The 19,238-nt window shown below is 52.4% G+C and overlaps 9 protein-coding genes and 1 non-coding gene across 10 annotated transcripts; 7 read left to right on the top strand and 3 right to left on the bottom strand.

The window, feature by feature from the left end:
• Positions 1–256: 256 nt before the first annotated feature.
• On the top strand, positions 257–2,839 carry BDP81DRAFT_376417 (OPT oligopeptide transporter protein-domain-containing protein; the record flags this gene model as incomplete). The annotated part of the gene is made up of 2 exons (XM_060586740.1): positions 257–1,527; positions 1,588–2,839. 2 exons carry the CDS (start codon positions 257–259, stop codon positions 2,696–2,698), a joined length of 2,382 nt encoding a protein of 793 aa, XP_060444298.1. The 3' UTR covers positions 2,699–2,839.
• A 213-nt stretch (positions 2,840–3,052) lies between these two features.
• On the top strand, positions 3,053–4,191 carry BDP81DRAFT_430116 (low affinity copper transporter). The gene is made up of 2 exons (XM_060590577.1): positions 3,053–3,654; positions 3,716–4,191. The coding sequence occupies exons 1-2, from the start codon at positions 3,269–3,271 to the stop codon at positions 3,834–3,836; spliced, it is 507 nt and encodes a 168-aa protein (XP_060444297.1). The 5' UTR covers positions 3,053–3,268; the 3' UTR covers positions 3,837–4,191.
• Positions 4,192–4,231: 40 nt separating this feature from the next.
• BDP81DRAFT_350899 (heterokaryon incompatibility protein-domain-containing protein) lies at positions 4,232–5,986 on the top strand (the record flags this gene model as incomplete). The annotated part of the gene is made up of 6 exons (XM_060586207.1): positions 4,232–4,566; positions 4,638–4,681; positions 4,735–5,127; positions 5,190–5,401; positions 5,474–5,598; positions 5,689–5,986. Coding segments are annotated over exons 1-6 (1,362 nt in total), but the record flags the coding sequence as incomplete, so codon positions are not given.
• An 859-nt stretch (positions 5,987–6,845) lies between these two features.
• Positions 6,846–7,646, bottom strand: BDP81DRAFT_322049 (uncharacterized protein; the record flags this gene model as incomplete). The annotated part of the gene is made up of 1 exon (XM_060584670.1): positions 6,846–7,646. The coding sequence occupies one exon, from the start codon at positions 7,644–7,646 to the stop codon at positions 6,846–6,848; it is 801 nt and encodes a 266-aa protein (XP_060444295.1).
• Positions 7,647–10,095: 2,449 nt separating this feature from the next.
• On the bottom strand, positions 10,096–10,492 carry BDP81DRAFT_395250 (uncharacterized protein; the record flags this gene model as incomplete). Its single annotated transcript, XM_060588048.1, has 3 exons — positions 10,096–10,206; positions 10,266–10,310; positions 10,367–10,492. The coding sequence occupies 3 exons, from the start codon at positions 10,490–10,492 to the stop codon at positions 10,096–10,098; spliced, it is 282 nt and encodes a 93-aa protein (XP_060444294.1).
• Positions 10,493–11,662: 1,170 nt separating this feature from the next.
• On the top strand, positions 11,663–12,796 carry BDP81DRAFT_322326 (uncharacterized protein; the record flags this gene model as incomplete). The annotated part of the gene is made up of 1 exon (XM_060584688.1): positions 11,663–12,796. The coding sequence occupies one exon, from the start codon at positions 11,663–11,665 to the stop codon at positions 12,794–12,796; it is 1,134 nt and encodes a 377-aa protein (XP_060444293.1).
• Positions 12,797–12,996: 200 nt separating this feature from the next.
• BDP81DRAFT_t199 lies at positions 12,997–13,077 on the top strand. The gene has a single exon. It is a non-coding gene; the product is annotated as a tRNA-Gly (tRNA).
• Positions 13,078–13,357: 280 nt separating this feature from the next.
• Positions 13,358–14,429, bottom strand: BDP81DRAFT_450542 (6-phosphogluconate dehydrogenase; the record flags this gene model as incomplete). Its single annotated transcript, XM_060592537.1, has 3 exons — positions 13,358–13,941; positions 13,996–14,152; positions 14,217–14,429. 3 exons carry the CDS (start codon positions 14,427–14,429, stop codon positions 13,358–13,360), a joined length of 954 nt encoding a protein of 317 aa, XP_060444292.1.
• A 550-nt stretch (positions 14,430–14,979) lies between these two features.
• BDP81DRAFT_461890 (elongation factor 1-gamma) lies at positions 14,980–15,874 on the top strand (the record flags this gene model as incomplete). Its single annotated transcript, XM_060593834.1, has 4 exons — positions 14,980–15,056; positions 15,124–15,284; positions 15,340–15,638; positions 15,740–15,874. The coding sequence occupies 4 exons, from the start codon at positions 14,980–14,982 to the stop codon at positions 15,872–15,874; spliced, it is 672 nt and encodes a 223-aa protein (XP_060444291.1).
• Positions 15,875–16,356: 482 nt separating this feature from the next.
• BDP81DRAFT_490587 (fungal-specific transcription factor domain-containing protein) lies at positions 16,357–19,061 on the top strand (the record flags this gene model as incomplete). Its single annotated transcript, XM_060595289.1, has 8 exons — positions 16,357–16,419; positions 16,493–16,520; positions 16,576–16,639; positions 16,714–16,932; positions 16,991–17,204; positions 17,259–18,261; positions 18,323–18,396; positions 18,458–19,061. 8 exons carry the CDS (start codon positions 16,357–16,359, stop codon positions 18,956–18,958), a joined length of 2,166 nt encoding a protein of 721 aa, XP_060444290.1. The 3' UTR covers positions 18,959–19,061.
• Positions 19,062–19,238: the final 177 nt, after the last annotated feature.

Raw genomic sequence — 19,238 nt, 5'->3', positions numbered from 1 at the left:
CGCAGTGGCTCCGCCAACTAACTGTAACGGTCGAGTGACCTCCCGCATTCGGGAGTTGTCTAGAGCCAGTAAACGGCGCGTGGGCAAACACTTGAGCCATGGACGGTTCTTGATATAAGTTGGAACGCCCAGCTGCCGGAAGGGTTGCGTTCGGAAGAAGAAGGTCCCTGATCCCCTAAGGCTTGGCCGACTTGGCTCCCGTGTGGCCTTCTCTTCCGAGCATCTTGGCGATCAGCCGCCCTGAACGACCTCCACCATGTCTCCATCCCCCAACCAACAGCAACAGGCCGCCGGTGAGCCAAAGACTGGCGGTCTTCATGATGGCGACGCCATTTCCGTCGACTCTCCTAGCAATGGCACGCCCGAGAAGAGGTCCAGCGAGCCCGCTGCTCCCTACACCGAGGGCGACATGGAAAAGCCGCCCTTTGTGTTCACGACGAAAGCCAACGGCGAAGAAGAGGCATTTGACGAGGATGACCCGAGACTGAAGGACATCCCGGCCTACGTGCGCCGCATCGTTTCGCTGCACGATGATCCGGATTTGCCCTGCCTCACGTTCCGATACTTTCTCCTCACCATCATCTTCGTTATTCCCGGCGCATTTCTGTCAATGATGAGCCATTTCCGCACGACGTATGCGCCGTACTCCATTTTCTTCGTTCAGATTGCGTCGAGTTACTGCGGCCAATGGCTTGCCAAGATCTTGCCGGCATGGGAAGTCAAGGTCCCGTTCACCAAGTTCAGCTTCAACCTCAACCCGGGGCCGTTCAACGTGAAGGAGCATGTCCTGATTACCATTTCCGCGGCATCGGGCGCAACTTACAACTTGGGATACACCCCCGTTGCAATGGCTGAGCTGTACTTCAACTCCAAGATTCACCCTGCAGCGGCGATTTTTTTCATGTGGGGTATTGTGTGGACTGGCTACTCGTTTGCCGCACTGGCTAGACAGTTCCTGATCTACGACCCTCAGTTCCCGTGGTTCACGGCGCTTTGCCAGACCGCCCTGTTTGAGACGCAGAAGAAGCAGCGCGAGGCCTCGACGGCTTCGTCCCGCAAGCAGACGAGAGTCTTCTTCTGGGCTCTCCTCGGCATGACCTTGTGGCAGTTCCTCCCCGAGTACATCTTCCCTATGCTCGGATCTCTGGCCTTCCTCTGCTGGGTGGCACCCAACAACGCAGTTGCCAACTTTGTGGGCTCCGGATTCGGAGGAATGGGCTTCTTGAACCTGTCGCTGGACTGGTCCAACATCTCGACCAACGGCTCTCTTTTCTTGACTCCGTGGTGGACTCAGGTCGTCATGTTCTGTGGCTTCGCCTGCAGTTGTTGGATCTTGATCCCGGCGGCCAAGTACGGTCACCTCGGCGAGTGGCATGGGCATTTGATGTCAAACAGACTCTTCCTCGAGAACGGCACGTCATACCCAATCACGAAGCTGCTGACTGCGGATGTGTCGTTCAACGAGACGGCGTACGCCGAGTACGGTCCCCCGTTTGTTAGCACCCAGGTCCTGTGGACCATGTTCTTGTAAGGGAAACCCCAAATCCTCTGGCACTTCTCTCATGTTCTGACCTATTTCTCTTTTAGTGACTACGCTGCTTATACCTCAGCTATTGCGTGGGCTGCTCTTTTCGGCTACAAGACCATCAAGAGCAGTCTCTCAAAGATGATGGATCGCATGAGGAACGGATCGCAGATCAGCACGCAGTACAACGACCAGCTCAGCATCCTGCAGCGAAGCTACCAGGAAGTGCCTTTGTCATGGTTTGCCGCGCTGTTTGCTGCCTCGGCCATCGCTCTCATCACCATCACTGCCACTGGAAACATGTTCATCCCCGTGTGGACATACTTCGTCGCCATTGGAACTGGTGCAATCCTCGTCGTGCCGCTTGGCTGGCTGTACGCGCTTAGCAACTTCCAGTTGGCCATTGGTACCGTCAACGAGCTGCTTTACGGATTGATGGTGAACTCCGTCAGCGGATTCAAGAACCCGACTGGTGCTTCGGCATACGGTGCCATCGCCGGAAACGCATGGTACCGCGCGCAGCTCAACCTCCAGGACATGAAGGTCGGACACTACATGCATCTGAGTCCCAAGGCCGTATTCTTCTCTCAGGTATTTGGCTCATTCCTCGGTGTGCCCATCAACTATGCTGTTGTTCGCTGGGTTCTAGACACCAAGTTCGACTACCTCACCGGAGCGAAGGAAGACCCGGCGCATCAGTGGACAGCTCAGTCTCTCACGTCCAACCTCACAATGGGCGTGCAGTACGTCCTCATCGGTCCCCGAAGACTCTTCCAGCAGCACATCTACAAGGTCCTCCCGTACGGCTTCCTTGTTGGCGCCTTCACACCGCTCCTCATCTACGCACTCCATCGCGCTTTCCCCCGTGCCAAGTTCCAGTTGTGGAATTCGACCATCTTCTTCTCGGCCATGGCTAGCTTCTACGGTAACATCAGCACCGGATACGTGAGCAGCTTGATCGGTGGTTTTGTGGTCATGTTCTGGGCCTACCGCTACCGGTACGACCTGTGGGCGAGATGGAACTACATCTTGGCTGCTGCTTTCGACGCGGGTTTCAACTTCAACATGCTTCTTACTTTCCTCTTCTTTGGTGCTGGAAAGATCGTCACCATGCCGAACTGGTGGGGCAACGAGGCATCGAGTTCCGAGCGCTGCTTTGCTCTTGACTCTTGAGTGAGCTTGCTTGTGTCGCAAGATGCTACTTGTTGTCTAGGAAGGGATGGTTGAGATAGACAGCCGAGACACCAACCAAAGGGAACACAGATTGTTTATAGTTACAATATTCAAATGAATGAGATGAATACCTAATCGTACAAAACCTGCTCATTAGTGCTCGCAGTGATTCTCAGGGTACTCAATGGTGCACCAATATGGTCGGACTAAACACGGGAGCCAAGCGGTTCCTCTTGGAAACCTTCTCAAACAGCCTCATCCCCCCACCACAATGCAGCACCATGACTGCTTATCACCTTGTTTATTGTTTGCCGTGTGCACGAGTTAGTATCTGTGATTGTATTTTCATGCGCAGAATTAGGCAGCTGTTTCGTTCTGTTGCGACCCTGTCGAAAGTAGCCTGCAGAGCTTCCCTCTTACGATCGCATCGGAGATAACAAGATGCTACGCTTAACTTGCATCCTCATTTCCAACTCGGAATAACACGAGGTTGCAATCTGCTCGCTTGAACACCTATAATTCTAGGAACAACGCTCTTCTTCAGATTGAAAGCAGGAACAACTCGACACCATGAAACACCGACTCGATTCAGACCTCGCGATGGACATGCCCAACACCCAATCTCATTCTCACGGCATCGAGCCCATGCCGGTCGTCTTTCACACCAAGATGGCAACAGCGTTGTTTTCTGAAGCGTGGACACCGCGGACGTCAGGACAGTACGCTGGTACTTGTCTCGCCCTCATCGTTTTCACCATAATTCTGCGTACGATGATCGCCTTTAAACCCATGTTGGAAGCGACGGTCTGGGGACGCGAGTCCCGAAAGAGCCACTCAAGAAGCGACGAGGAACTTGGGCATGAAGAAAAGTCTTCTCCTCCTACACCAAAGTCAATTCTTTTGAGAGTCGCGCTCGCTGCCTATGAGGTCGTCATCGCCCTTCTAGGGTACCTCTTGTGAGTGCCACCCAATTCTCGCAAATGCAAGGGACAGTTCCAGCAGTGCTAATGTTTACAGGATGCTGGCGGTGATGTCTATGAACCTGGGGTATTTCTTGTCTATACTTCTTGGTGTTTTTGTTGGAACACTCTGCTTGGGAGGCATTGCGCGCAGCACAACATTTGATCATTGTTCTTGATACACAAGCAAGAAGTTGGTTGAGGTTTCTCGGAGGGGTTAGGGATCTTCTTCTAGTCATCACTGCGGGAAGCTTGATACCTCTTTCTGTCATCGCACAGAGGAGTCGGTCGTAGCCTGCAAGAGTTGTTCGCCAGTTGATACATAAGGTAATGAATGATGAGTACTAGTCAAAATTGCGATGAAGTCTAGGCGGCCGGGTGTGTTGTCAAAAACCAAGTGATTAGGGCCTTGAATCTGTGGTGTCACGCGAAGTCATGGACCAACCTTCACCAACAAGTTACAACGCGTCTCCGTTACCATCTCGGAGAGAGATCACACCGGATCTAGCCAAATACGCTCTAGTTGGTTATACCCTGTTCGAAGTGCCCCGCCATTCCTTCTCAAGTATCGACCCCTCCAGCCATAGCAAGTCGCATTCGCAACACATGCGCCATCGCAATGCTGTGCAAAAGCTGCAACGACCTTGCAAATTCACGGAGTAAAGAAGCCGAGCGACATCCCGAACAGGCTGACGGGCCATCGTCGAGCCGCGTTCTCATTCACCACGCGACGTGGGCCTCATTTGAGGATGCCGTCGCTGCGGGCTGTCACCTGTGTATCTCGATACATGAGGAGCTTGTGGCAGAGCGTCTGATTCCTGACAGTCAACCCGATACGGCGCCGTTATATGTGCAGGCTCACGCGCCGACAACCATGCCGAGTGGCTACCTTGATTTCTCGCCATCCATGTAGGAAGCCTGCATGTACTCTTGAACTACACGCGGACATGACAGCCACTAACGGTCCATGCCCTCATTAGAGTCTGTCGAACCGGTGCTAGTTTTTACATGTTGAAAAACCAAGGTGAGACTCTATGTTAGACGCCGGAGTGCCGAGTAGTCAATAACATGAAGCAGGCGATGAGCACGTGGGGTCTCTACGTCTGGTTGAGGACGATATAGCCCCGGAAGATAGAGCCCTGATCATGACAAGAATATGGCTTGACGATTGCCTTTCGAACCACAAAGATTATTGCGGAAAAGATACGAGCGGCTTCGTTCCAACGAGACTTCTCGATCTTGAGAGTTCCGACAATGACGAGGTGCGACTGTCAACGTCTGTTCCCGCCCATGAGAAGTACGCCACTCTCAGTCATTGCTGGGGCAAATCCCAGATTCTCACGTTGCAACGGGCCAACATAGAATCTTTTCGAGCCGGCATACAAGTAGGAACGCTACCCAAGACCTTCCGCGATACTATTTCTATTCTCAAGAGACTTGGACTGCGCTATCTCTGGATTGATTCGTTGTGTAAGTAGTGCTTTGTGAGTCTGGTCGATGGTTGAACCAATATGACTGACAGTGACATGTAGGTATAATCCAAGACTCGGTCGACGACTGGCGAAAAGAGTCCATCACCATGGCCGAAGTCTATCGCAATGGCGTCATAAACATTGCCGCCACAGCTGCCTCCGGCGGAGATGAAGGGCTCTACTTTGATCCCGATCCAATACATTCAAGGCATCTTCGGATATCCTTCACGCAACCCATCCACGGCGACCCCTCAGAAGAAGAGACCATCGGAGTGAGACCGTATGTGGTAGGTCCCGGAGATTACTTCCTTCTGAATAGTAAAATCTGGCAACGCGGTGTTGAGGAAGCACCATTGAATACACGCGGTTGGGTGCTGCAGGAGCGACTCTTCTCCCCGCGGGTTGTTCACTTTTCCAGACATCAGCTATTTTGGCAGTGCGGCATGGACTACCGGATAGGACAATTTGCGTACTCTAATGATCGCATAGGATCCTTTGGTAAGGCCTACACCAACCGTGATCCACGTGCGTTTTCTCAAGTACTCTGGCGTCTGAAGAGTATGGCAAAAGAGGAGAAGGATCCGTTCATGCTCGAAGAGGCGTACCTTCCCTGGGAGGAAGTCGTGACGACGTACACGGCGCAGCACTTGACGAAAGGCGAGGACAAGCTCATTGCGGTACAGGCTTTGGCGAAAGCCATGGAGGAGGCGGTGGACGATTGTTATGTCGCAGGACTATGGGAGAGCCGGCTGGTCGAGGACCTGTTGTGGGCTTGTTCGGCAACGGGTGAGAGAGCGTGGTACTCGCGGCAAACAACGTGGCGCGCCCCTACGTGGAGCTGGGCTTCGATTGATGGCGGGTCGGTTAAGAAGGCGACGTTGACTGGAAGATATGCGGGACGGAAAGTCTTTGATGAGGAGGCTCTTGTGAGGAACGTCAAGCACTGCGTTGAAGGCTATGACGGGGTCACGACCGGGCAGCTCAAGAGTGCTCGTCTACAGCTCGAAGGTCATCTCCTGGAGAGCACCGCATCCTGGGAAGGAGAGGCTCTCTCGAGCGACGGCCATGTCAAGGGCATCGGTATGAAATGTTCCGATCCTAGAATTCGCACCTTCATCGTCTGTCCGGACGAGTGGAATTGGGAGGGGATTGGCAAACCCAACTATCGGCTGTCAGCAGGGAGCATCTTGCTTCCGATAGGGACTCACCCCGCCTACAAGCCTGATGGCACAGACCCAGAGCCGTGCATAGAAGGTTTGATATTGCGAGATGCTCCCAAGAAAGGACGTCTAGCGTTCTGTCGCGTAGGTTACTTCAAGCTGGTCGCAGAAGGAACACTCATCAACGCTTGTTTGGAAGGGGAAGAAGGAGCACTACTTGCGAGGCACGAAAGCGCGTCTAGTGATGGACTGAGTACTTTGAACTTATTCTGATTCGGGGACTATGCCGCGTGGCGTGTTGCAAGTATGTGCAGGAAAGAAATGTGATCATTCATGGTCACAAAGAGACACACCAGTCTCTGACACAACCACTCCGATGATGAGGCTTACCAGCCTCTACTTCAATAATCGATGAACGTAACCTAGGCCGTAGCCAAACGCCAAACACCACCCAATGCTACCCTTGAGTCAGACAAGCAGGCGTCGGAACACCAGTTCCAATACCCGCCTTGGGGGAGAAGACAAAGAAGAAGACAGAAGACACAAGACCTAGAGACTAGGCATAGTGTGCGAGAGGGGCATCTCTCTTGCCCATGCGGCGCATCATGCCGCGAAGGGGACCGACGTTGGCGTCGACGAGCGTGTTGACCCAGACCTTATCCTTGGACTCCTCGCTCTGGCACTCAACGCTGGCGGCACCAAGAAGAAGAGGCTTCATGTTGCCGTAGATGGTCTCGTACTGGCCGGCGTTGGTGACGAAGCTCTCGTGGTAGATGCCAATGTGGCTGTACTGCTGCTTGATGGCGTTGTACCAGTCCCAGCCCTTGCGGTGAATGGGGTCGTGGGCGAACTTGTTGAGGCCCTCGACGTCGCGGAAGTAGTATATGTTGAGCAGAGAGTTGTTGCGCGGGCCATCGGCGCCGAGCCAGTTGGAGACGTGGTAGATGCCGTACTCGGAGGCGCGCTGAGCGAGGTCCTTGTTCATATCTCTGAAATGTTGACCGATTTCGCGACCGCCGGGGCAGAGGAGGCCCATGGGGTGGTTGAAGCGGACGCCGAGGTGGAAGACGACAAGGGACTGGGAGGCAGCGACAGCTGGGATGGCGCCGGTGGAGGTATCGGGGAATTGGGCGCTGGTGCGACCGTGAACGACGCCCTCCATGAAGGGGTTGGACTTCTCGGAGCGAGTATCGAGGATGGTCGAGACGATGGAGCTGAGGCCCATGGCCAAGGCTGGAATGATGGCGTACTTGGCGGGCAAGATGAGGAAGAGGAAGCACTGCATCAAGGCGCCGATGGCGAAGAGGGTTGAGAGGTTGAAGCCATCCTTGACGAGGAGCTGAAAATTTAAAGTCATTAATATTTGCTTTGGTGCGACGTCACACTCGGGTGTGATGAAGAAGAACTCACAGGAAGATGGTTGTACGGCTTGGTCCACTGGGGAGACTCGGTCGGCTTGAATATGCCGTGGAACCGCTCGGCGGTCTGGTATTCGGTAGCGGTGTCCATTGTGAGCATGGATATTTCGAGCGGTGATGTACTTATTCAATGGCGCTCCGTAAATACAAGTGCGATGTGAGGTCGAATAGAAGGACGAGTGTGAATATGAGTGAGAATACGGTGTGAGTTTGATGATGAGGCGTAACGGTCGATAGTGACGATGAGGTTGATGCTGTCGTGGAACTGTCTGATTCGGACAAGGTTGAAGGGTTGAAGGAAGGAAAGAAGAGGCTGGTCCCTTGCTTTAATATATCGTCAAAGAAAAGGGAAGCTGAAAAGGGTCGTTCGTTAGCGCCCTTTGACTCCTTCCCATACAGCCGTTGGCAAGCCCAGGTTGAACGCACCCAAGATCAAGGGAGGTGAGTGAATCACTCACTTGGACCCTTGTCAAAATGTTATGGTTTGGTGGGGAAGGAGGAATTGAAAGCTTCAGGCCCGAGTCCAGGCTACGTGGATCACTTGAATTTAGAGTGGAAAAAAGAAGCGAAAGCGCAGCGGCGCTAGATGATTAGATCGGAACAACAGACGAGATGGGCACGCGTGTTTGGCGATGGCGGTCGATGAAGAGCCCCAGGGTGTAGACTAACATACGAGAATGGGTTAGCCTGGGGTTCACGAGCGGAGCGTCTTTCGTCCTTGACATTGGGATAGGTACTCGTACCTGCAATAGGCAGTCAGACACACCGTAGATTCAGACTCGGTCACTAAGAACAATACCTACTACAGATACTTTGGTGTAAGCCACATGGAACGGAAGCTAAAGCTTGTCAAGCGAAGAGGAGGGACAGCCTTGTCACCGATGAGCCGGGACAATTGACGGGCTTGGGGTGACTGCCTTATGCGAGATGACGAATGCCGCTCTTCGCACTCGCTAACACGGACAAACTCGCAGGCCCAACGGAGGCGTAGCGGAGGACCGCCGACATGGTCCAGGGATGCGGCCGAGTGGGATGGATGATCATTGATGGGATTCTTGGAGGATGGCGGCGGGAGGGCGAGTTTCACATGAGTCACATGCGTCAACGCAAAACGCTCCCGACCCTGCTCATGCTCACGCTGATGCGGATGCGGATTGCGCTAAGGGTCTTGGTGGTCTTGTCGGATTCACTTGGTTTTTAGTCGCATTTACGAACTGCCGTCTTGTCTTTGGTGGCAGGCCTGCACGTGGCTACCTCTTGAATTGTGGCTACGTCGTGTACCTACTAGTTAGATCATTGCTGCACCAAGTAATACTGCCCATTGTCTTGATGCAGATTGCTGTCAGCATGACTATCTCCGTGTCAAACAACCATGGTAAGTAGAACATGCAGTAAAATCACCTCACACAACGTCGTCGGGAGGGGCGATAAGAGTTAGGACCTGCTAATCTTATATTCCTTGTAAAGCATTGTCGTAAACATTTTGAGGTTCAGAGAAATGAGTACCCAAGCTTAGTAAAAACTTCCACAAACTAATTCCACGGGGATATTTCCTGGATGGGTTCGAGGACACAAACGAGAATAAGAATTTTGGCCACGTTTCTTTCGTGCCGAATGTGGATTTGAGTGACTAGAGATTAACTAGCAATATATGATGAATTATGAGTTCAACATTAGTTATAGGCTCATGCATTATAGTACACTACTTACTACAAAACTTGCAAATACGCGGGTACCCGCACCTGCCTCTTGACCTTTATTGACAATTGAACTATATCCTACGTAAGGTATGTTTACAATCAGTCTCGGCCATATCAAAACATTTCCCAATAGTACAGCCGAGTTCTATCCAGCGGAATTTTTCCGCCGTTACAACCGAGACGCCACAATGCTTGGTATTTGACGATGTCCATGATCTCGAGTCCTCAACTCCCAGCCTCGTTCATGCCGGTTCCCGTGCCCAGATCCTAGCTCAGCCCATTGAGAAACCATAACCAATCATCCTATTGTCAACCGTGTCGATAATTATCAGTGACCGTTGAGTAAAGCTAGGTTCGCCTGGCCAGAGCGTGATCGCGTTCCGCCGGGACAACTCTGTGCGACGTGAGGCGGGATGCTACTTGAATGCATGCATCAGCTTCCGGAGAGAGGCCATGCAAGTACCACATTGAGACTCCCATGCTCTCTCTGCCCGGAAGCATGTGATCTCGCGGTGCAACCTTCGGGCAATTCTTATGCGGTTGCACGATCCCCAGAGGAAAGAGACAAGGAGTGCATTCAAACCTGAGCTGTACGATGGCTAATGACCTCACTTTAGCGAATTTGGACTATTGTACTTACCGAACACGAGTGAGGATGATGTTGGACGGAATCATGGCAGCGCAGTAACTAACCAGCTTGGAAGACACCAGTGGTGTATTGCAAGTCATTGCCTTGCATACCAACATCCTCCTTCATTCCACTAACGTAGGCATTCTGGAAGGCTTGGAGGTCGAGGAACTATCCAATTAAGGTCAGCCAACGTTACAGCTCCCCATCGAAGTCAAGGTTTAACTCACCTTTGTGAAGAATGTGAGGCAGCCAAAGGTCAAGATCATGAAATCCTAGCACATGTTAGAAACTGCGTAGTCGTTCCGGGATCCAAACCAGAGAAACCTACAAGCTTGCGCAACAATACTTTCTCTTCCTTGGAAGTATTGCGCTCGTACCAGCGCCACTTGTCCAACCAACTGGCATTGGTAACTTGCTCCTCGCGGACGCTGGTAGCCACGGTGTCGCCCGCCATGGTGTAGTTCGTCGGTCTCCGAGGCTATTCGCACGAAGGAAGCTCAGGCTGAACGGCACGTAAACGTACAACCAACCGTGATTGGTCACTGGAAATTTGTTCAGCTTCGTCGAGGTGGAGCTGACAAACAGACTGGTGTCAGAGGGCAACGGGGAATCGACAAGAGGCGGAGCAGATGAGTAGGGGCTGCTGCGGTCGGAACAAGCAGAGGCGGACGAGGTGTAGTGGCGTGATTGCGTATTATACCCAGTGCACACTCTCTATCTCCTCGTGCTCCTCATGAGTGCACGTCTCGGCTATTCACAACCGGATTTGGGAGTTGCTGGTTGACGTCGAGAGGCGTGCGCGCGCCTTCATTGTCCCCCGGACGTAAGGTACGTGGTGTTGCAACGCGCGCCAGAGATAGGCATCACCGGACAACCCAAGCGAGTCGTGAAAGTACGCCCGAACAAGTTGACAGGACCTGCTCCACCTTCGTACACACAAGGGGGATGGTTACAGAGAGACTAGAGAGACTAATTACCATGTCAAGTAATCAAGCTGGGAGATAAGGAGGGGGATAAGCGTTGGAGCGTGCAAGGATCAGACGAAGCTAAATGGTGGAGCTCCTCATAGTTGTCAAGCGTGTCAAGCGACGCCCGTATCTTTGAAGTCTGAATGTCTTCAAACTCCCTGATTATTCCGCTCGCCTCCACCTCTCCTGCAATCCACAGCATTTGCGGGGTACGGCATACGACGGCCGGAGATCTCGCCGCGGCCCCTGCTGCATCGGGTGTCATGATGTTGGGGGTAATGCTAATACGAGTGAGGCGATTTGTCTCGAGTCAACTCGGCTCTTGTTGGGAGGTCTCGTTAGGCGGTGTTAGTGTGGAGCATTGTCCTCAGCTGTCATAAACACCACACCAGTCCACGTCCGAAGTCCGAAGTGCATCAGCACCACTCTGAGATAGAGACTTTGGAAGAAGATGTTTTGGGATGAGGAGTTGGAGCCAAGACTTTGAGTTGAGCTGTCGAAAGACAGTCACTATGTTAGCCAGACAAGAGCGCCGAGTCAGTTGAAGAAAAGCGTTGCTGCCTCTTTGGGACTCTCAATTCCAGATGGTGCATTGTGATAATTAGTTCAATAATCTACACCATCTATGTCCAACTACCTATACTTCACCTCGAGACATGACAGCAGAGTCAAACCGTCAAATTCCAAACTTCACCCAGTGCTCCCCGACCAAAGAAGACCTCGACTACGTTGATCTTGTCAGCCTCGATTTTTCGAACTTCAATGACGATAGCACCCGCCAGCAACTAGCTGCGAATCTCTTGAAAGGAGTCACTCGTCATGGATTCCTAACTATTACCAACCACGGCATTCCCGACGCCCTCTACTCCTCCCAAGTCGATCTAGCACATGCCCTCCTTACTCTCCCACCAGAGGAGAAGTGGCCCTTCGAAACGACACTCGAGCAAGAGAAAAAGGGACTAAACATTGGCTTCAAGCCTTCGGGAAGTCAAAAGCATAAGGAGGGGTTTCACAAGACCGTGGATCATTACAATTTCCTGGCGACTAAGGATTCCCGCAACGATGAACACCCCAGGCTTTTGCACTCGCAACTTGCTCAAGTCGAGAAGCTCAAAAGTCATTTTCGTCAACATTTGATGCCCAAGCTTCTGGCACTTGTAGCAATAATACTCGAGATCCCAGAAGAGCATCTTCTTTCCACACACGCCTCGGGTACACAACCATGCTCGGAGTACCTACGATACCTGCTGTATAATCCGCGCCCTACAGAAAGTGGGACACAATATCGAGACCTATGGCTGGGAGGACATACCGATCTGGGTTCCTTCACAATTCGCTTCTCTCAACCGGTGTCATCGTTACAGATCCAACTTCCATCTGGTAATTGGAAGTGGGTGCGCCACGTTCCCGGGACCCTCATCGTCAATGTCGGCGAAGCATTGGAACTGCTCACAGGTGGACTCTTTCGGGCTACTGTACATAGAGTTGTCAAACCGCCATCAGACCAGGAGAGAGCGAAGAGACGGGGTATCATCTACTTCGCCAGGCCGATGGATGACCAAGGGCTTCGACCCCTCGACAGTCCCTTGCTTCAGACACTGGGCCTTCATGAACCATTGGACGAGAAGATTTACACAATGTCACAATACCTTCATGCGAGAAAGCATGGATACAAGAGATTAGACTTTGCTCAGTCCCGGTCAAGGTGGGAGGGAGTAGGGGGCGATGGAGGTTTACTGCATGGGGAGCATGCACCCCAGCCTCTTCATGGTCTAGAGCTTGCAACTTGAATAAGAAGGCAACTACTTGTTCAACCTTTGTTTTACTTCCTACTTGAGCTTCTTTCAACATCTGAAAAGTGAGGCTAATTGACTCCATTCTCGGGCCTCACCAACACCCTCCACTTTGATCCACCACCACCCCCGTTGCTCCATAAACCAGCAACCAGCGCCAGCATCCCAATCCACTTGAAGCATCACCAGCTTCGACAGCGTCGATGGTTTAGTGGTAAAATTCTCCGTTGCCATCAAGCAGCGTCGGGGAGCCGGGGGTTCGATTCCCCCTCGACGCATTCCTTTTGTTTCTGGAGCAATATCGCATCTTTTGCATCGGGAGAAGAGACACTATTTGCCTTCAGAGCTTGCCAGATGTTTCCGGCATTACTTAGTGATGTTAACTGTACGAGCCATCGACGGGACAACTCAGACAAAGGAGCTCAGAAAAGAACCTTCAACCAAGGCGAGAGGGATGCCGCTGAGATTGGCTTTCGAGTTGAAGTGAAAAGGAACAGACTTGGAGCCATGGTTTTACGATTTGAATGGTTTTGGTATCATTGGGATGCATCTTTGAATCTACTTCTTGGCGTCTCGTTCCTTGCAAGCATCGGAGTAAAAGTCGAGTCCAGCCTCCAAACGCACTGCACCGTACATCGAGTTACTATCCAACGGTCTTACGGCCTCAAACTCTCTAGCCTTCTCCATGTGCCTCAATGCAGCCTCGCTAGTTTCCAACTTTGTTCCCGCGTCCTTGGCACACGTGAGTGCATGCCTCAGATCCTTCATCGCGAGCGCCACATTGAAACCAGCCTTTCCATCAGGCGGCGGAGCGTACGAACCACTAGTGATGCGCTTGCTATAGCTCTCGAAAACAGGGCCAAACATGTCAGAGATCATGTTCTCCAACACTGGTGAACCGAGGCCGGTATTCTCGGCAAAGACGTGGGCTTCGGAGAGGACTTCCATGAAGGAGACGACTACGATGTTTCCGGCAATCTTGAGCAAGCTTGACTTGGTTACGTCTGTGCCCATCGGAATGACGGAGCGTCCCATGACGCCGTTGAGGTATAGAGAAATGGCTGAGGTCGCGGACTCGGGGCCGGCCGTGACGAAGATGAGCTTGCCGGTGGCGGCCATTGCTGAGGCTCCGAAAACGGGGGCTATTCAGCCGTCAGACAGTGGAAATCGGTTTAGCGATTTGAAATCGAGCTTACCAGCAACAAATTGGCCACCGGCCTCGGTGATCTGTTTCGAAACAGCGGCAGAAGTATCGGGGTGTACGGTTGAGCAGTCGACATAGATCTTGTTCTTGATATCACCAGACTTGATGATCTCGTTCGTAGTATCTTGAAGCACGGCATCGTTGCTCACCTTTGCGGGAACGTCAGACCATCGAGTTTCGCGATATGTTCACGGGGCAGAGATTTTCACTTACACAAGAGAAGATGATCTCTGACCTCTTGGCCACCTCCGAAACAGTCTCTACCGGAACGGCACCTAGCTCCTTGAGAGAATCGCCGCGCGATAACGTCCGGTTGGTGTAAACTAAATTTGGTGCTCCGGACGAAGAGAGAAACTTTTGCAGGTTGGAGGACATACCGATGCCCATGGAGCCAAGCCCAACCCACCCAACTTGTCTTTGCGCCATCGTGAAGGTCTAGATCGATTGATGTAGATGATGTGATGTGGACCAATTCTTCGTGAAATCAGAATGCTCTCTCAGAGATCTCGCGCGACTCTCCAAGTCTATTGCAGACAGTTCTCATTGATAAACACTCGACCTATTTGCCGATAGCGGCGGCCGAGGCCCGAAGCACCGGACGACGCCTCCGAAGTAACAGGCCGGTTGGGGTCCCGGTCCCTGCAGATCTCGCAGACGGCTTTTTTGTGGGTGCGACGACCTACCATGCTACCCCAAGGTGTGCTCCACGTGGAGAAGGGGTTCTTGTTTTGAGCTCCACGTCGAGATGGCCGTGGGTGACGCTGAGATCGTGGAGTTGAGAAATGTGGTATGAGTTGCAGCTTGCCTGATAAACAATGGAGATGGACTCGGTCAACTTGCCGCGTTGCAAGTTGTTGGGTTTATTAACCGGACGCCGAGCTAGATTTTGCTTCTTCGAGGCCGTCATCGTCATTCCTAGCTCTACCCTCACATCGGTCCCATTGCGACAAACATTACAGAAGCTCAATCTCACACCATGTCTTTTGGAAAGCTCTACTGGTATCCCAAGGCGCCTCGCGCCACTCAGTGCCTCTACATCGCCGAGTACAACAAGCACGTTATTTGCGATGTATCTGCCAGACTCGTCAGGCGCAATTGTTAACAAAAGCGTCACTGTTAGGCTCGATATCGAATTCGTCGAGGCATGGCCCATCAAGGTCGATGCTAGCAAGGGCGGTGTTGGCGAAGATTACCTCTCAAAGTTCCCCCCGGGCAAGGTGCCTGCCCTCGAGCGCCCCAACGGCTTCATATTATTCGAGTGCATTCCCGTCTCTATCTACAGTGAGCACACAATTCTGATCTGCTGCTTTCTTCGTTAGCTGACAGTGTGTGCCAGTCGCAAAGCAAGACCCCAAGACCAAGTTGCTCGGCTCCACTCTCGTGGAGGAGGCCACGATCCTGAAGTGGGCCTCATTTGCCAACAGCGAGCTTCTGCCTCCCATTATGGCGTGGATTAACCCAGTCATCGGCAAGGCGGCTTCATCACCAGAGATCCTCGCCGCGGCCGAGAAGAACAGCGAGGGCATGGTCAGTGTGGTGGAGAAGGCGTTGACGGGCAAGAAGTTCCTCGTTGGCGACGAGCTCACGATAGCCGATCTATTCATGATTGCGGCCATTGCGAGAGGATACCAGTTTGTAAGTGGCCCCTACTCTCACAGGAGAGCTCCCGGGAAATCGCAAGCTACATTCCGATCTCGGAGAATTTCGTTTTCGAATGCTAATCATCCAACCTGCAGGTGTTTGCCAAGGAGTGGACGGAAAAGCGCCCCGCTATCCACGCGTGGTACTGGCGCATCAAGAGCGATGACATCTGGAAGAAGATTGATGGCGAGCCGTACGTGTTGGACGTTCCCGGAGGAAAGCCGATCTGAAGGTGGACAAAATGAATCAGACATGACAAACTTTAGACAGTCAATCCCAGCAATCAAGGCGATATCCGAGGAGCAGAGGAAGATAGAGACGCGTAGGAAAGGGAGCCCGGAGCTGTTGATGCGGGGAGTTCTCCGCTTCCGAGAAATAGCGGGGCCGCTCATCGATGCCCGAATCGCCAATTGAGGCGATCTGATTGGCTTCCGGGGGCGGATAGAAGCGAGTTTAACTTAGCTAATCAAATTATCCACTTCTGTGAGGTACCTTATCAGTCACGTGGGTGGACAAGCTTGACCCAATTGGGAAATCTGTATCTTATCTGCTTATCCGTCCACTCGGTACGTACCTCCGAGGAGTCCTCGTCCACTTCCGTGAAGCCCCTCGGTGCCGTCCTCCTCCCCCAGACTTTCGCGAGAACCCATGGCAATGTGCGCGTTCGCATTCTTCAACAAACAAGCACAATCTTATGTTGCTGTCTTTCAAAATGGATGAAAGTCTTCCTCGTCCTTTCAAGTGCGCCACATGCAAGAAGGGGTTTACTCGCCAGGTACGCAAATCCTCTAGCTGCGGCATCTTGCCCTGTTGTTAATCGTCACTAACACGACAGCTACGTCACCTAGGAGAACCTCAAGCGCCATGTAAATACACGTGAGATGTTCCGATTGTGTCCTGGATTCCACATGGGAAGCTGACGTCGGATAAGATCATAGAGGCAGAAATGCTCCATGTTTTCCATGCAATCAATGCAGTGCTCGTTTCGCGCGAAGGTACGGCTTGATCATCGCTATGCTATTCAGCTTCGTCGCCATTGTGAATCAATCTTTTCTGACAACAACGGCAGTGATCTTAGGAAACGACATGTAGAGAATTGCCATGTCTCTTCCCAAGCTTCACCACCAAAGACGGCACCACCTCCTCCCGCCATTAATACATCACACGTCGATTCACCCAGCACAACAGCCTGGATGGACGTCTTGTTGACACATCCTCCACCAGCTCAGAATGAAGTACCAGAGCCAATGCAGCAGCATAACCAGACTTATGAGCCTCCATCCTCAGCGTGAGTTCATGACTCTGAGCAGTTTAAGTCTAGCCTGACACTAACACTGGACGGACAGAATATCGAGTGAGATTCGATGCGTTGAGGCTTTCTTTGATGGATTCCACAGAAACTTCCCAATTCTACACGAGGGCTCATTCCACATTGTTTCGACACAAGTGCCTCTGTTGAACGTCATTACGGCTGTGGGGAGCCTCTACTGCGAGTCCTCGTTCGACGAGGCTGCTCGGAAAGCCGTGTTCGAGTCTACACTCTCTGCACTCCAACAATATGTCAGTATGCTAGAACTCACTTGACTATGTCACTTGCGCTGACAGGGTTAGTAGGTTGAGCAGAATCGATCACGGTACCAAGAGATATGGGTTCTTCAGACCTTTCTCCTCCTCGAATTCCTCGGCATCTACGGCGGCAACGACACAAGTTTCCTGAAAGCCCAGCGCATTCATCGGGACCTCATAGACGCGATACGACTTCTCCAAATGTTCCAAGACAGTTCGCTAGAGTCCCTGTCTACGAACTCTGGCGAGGACAGCGGGTACGGCAAAGAAGGCGACGAAGACGACATCAACGAGCCAGTTAGCGCCGATGCCCTGAGTGAGCAATGGAAGGATTTTATCAAAAAGGAATCAAAGAAGCGATGTGTTTACATGCTCTACCTCCTCGATTCACAGCTCGCCATCCTCTGTAACCTCAGACCAATGCTCTCCTCGCTCGAGATCAAGTACGACCTTCCATGCTGCGAGGATATCTGGCTTGCTCGCTCCGATAGAGATTGGTACGAACGCCGCCGGCAAAGATTCAAATCTTTCGACGAGCCCGACGACAATGCATATTCCCACGAGACACCCCCGTCGCAAGGCTTCTTCTACGAAGCCTCCCAGACGCTCCTGCATTCAGGACGCGGCGACGACAAGGAGAGCGGCGGGAAACGGCAGCCCAAGAAACTCAGGCTTCTCTGGGCTTCGCCATTTGCCGCCGTCATCCTCGTCACCCAGCTTCAGATGATGGCCCGCGAGCTCACGCACGCTAGTTGTCTACTTGAACGGCCCAAGGCACAGCGCCGAGCCCTCTCCATCCTGACAGACAAGCAGCACGCGCAAATTTCGCAGGCACTCAAAGGGATTGCTGAGTTGGTACCACGTAATCAAAAGCCAGTGTTTAGCTTCTTCGACTTCGGACGCATGGATGTCCTTCCAGACGGTTCGGACCAGACTCCGCTGTGGCACACGTTCTGGATACTCTGGTACTACACCTCCATCACTCTATCACACCCGGACTCGCTGTTAGTGAGCGGTGTTGTCGAGTCAAATCTTCCTCTAGCAATTGCCAGTGAGTGTCATTACATTTACCAAGGTCTTCAGGATGGAGATCAGGATCTGACTTCAAGTAGCTGCCGGCCACCTCGCAACACCACGTTCCAAAGACAAACGAGACATATATGAAGACCGGGATGTTTTCAGAATAGTAAGAGACACCCTTCCCATTCTATCTGCTGCGCAGTTACTGACAACGATTCCCCTCACAGCTCAACGATCTCGAAATGGCCCTCGATCTGCTGAACCCGATAAAGTCCACCGCACCGCCTTCCCTCGAAAACCCTTTCATAACCCTCCTCGGCTTCAAGATCTGCCTCGCCGGCTGGCGCCTCGTGCGTCTCACAATGCCTGCGGCTCAACGCAGTAGCGCCAACGACATGAATGGTCCTGGCGGAATGGCAATGGGACTGGGAATGGGAATGGGAAACAATACCAACGGTCGCTCCAAGCCCAGCCGTTTTGTTCTGGATGCCATCATGGCGTGTGTCGGGAATGCCGGAGACGACGACGTCGAAAATGCGGCGGCTGCACTGGCTATGCTGGATGATAGGCCCGTTGACCTTGCACGGAGCGAGGTGCGGTTTCTCGAATGGATCGTTGCCAACTTCAATAAGCGGACAACTTGGCCGGTTGGGAAGTGGGTGGCTACGGTCATGGAGGAGAGTCTGTCCAAGGCGAAAGAGGCGTATGCAGCACCACTCAGTGAATGAAGTTACCATTTCCATGCACCTGACGTTCGAAAACCTCGAACAGTGAAAGCACATTGGATCCAAGCCGCCTTTCTTCGTCATGATTAAGCCTCGGCATCGAACAAGGTATCAGTACTGAGGCAGGTGACTTCATGTGCCCTCTGACCCGACTGAGGCAGATGTATCGTTCCATGGGGAACCTAGACAGCGGCAGTACTCGCTCATAGAAGCCCATTGATCATCATATGAAGAGTGATCTTCATCGCCTCCAGCATCGTGAGACCTGCTGCTATCATACCCT

This window comes from Colletotrichum phormii (assembly GCF_030913505.1).
Source record: "Colletotrichum phormii strain CBS 102054 chromosome Unknown BDP81scaffold_12, whole genome shotgun sequence".
Lineage (NCBI taxonomy): Eukaryota > Fungi > Ascomycota > Sordariomycetes > Glomerellales > Glomerellaceae > Colletotrichum > Colletotrichum phormii.
Note: the sequence above shows the minus strand (reverse complement) of the source record. Positions and strands in the feature narration are given on the sequence as shown.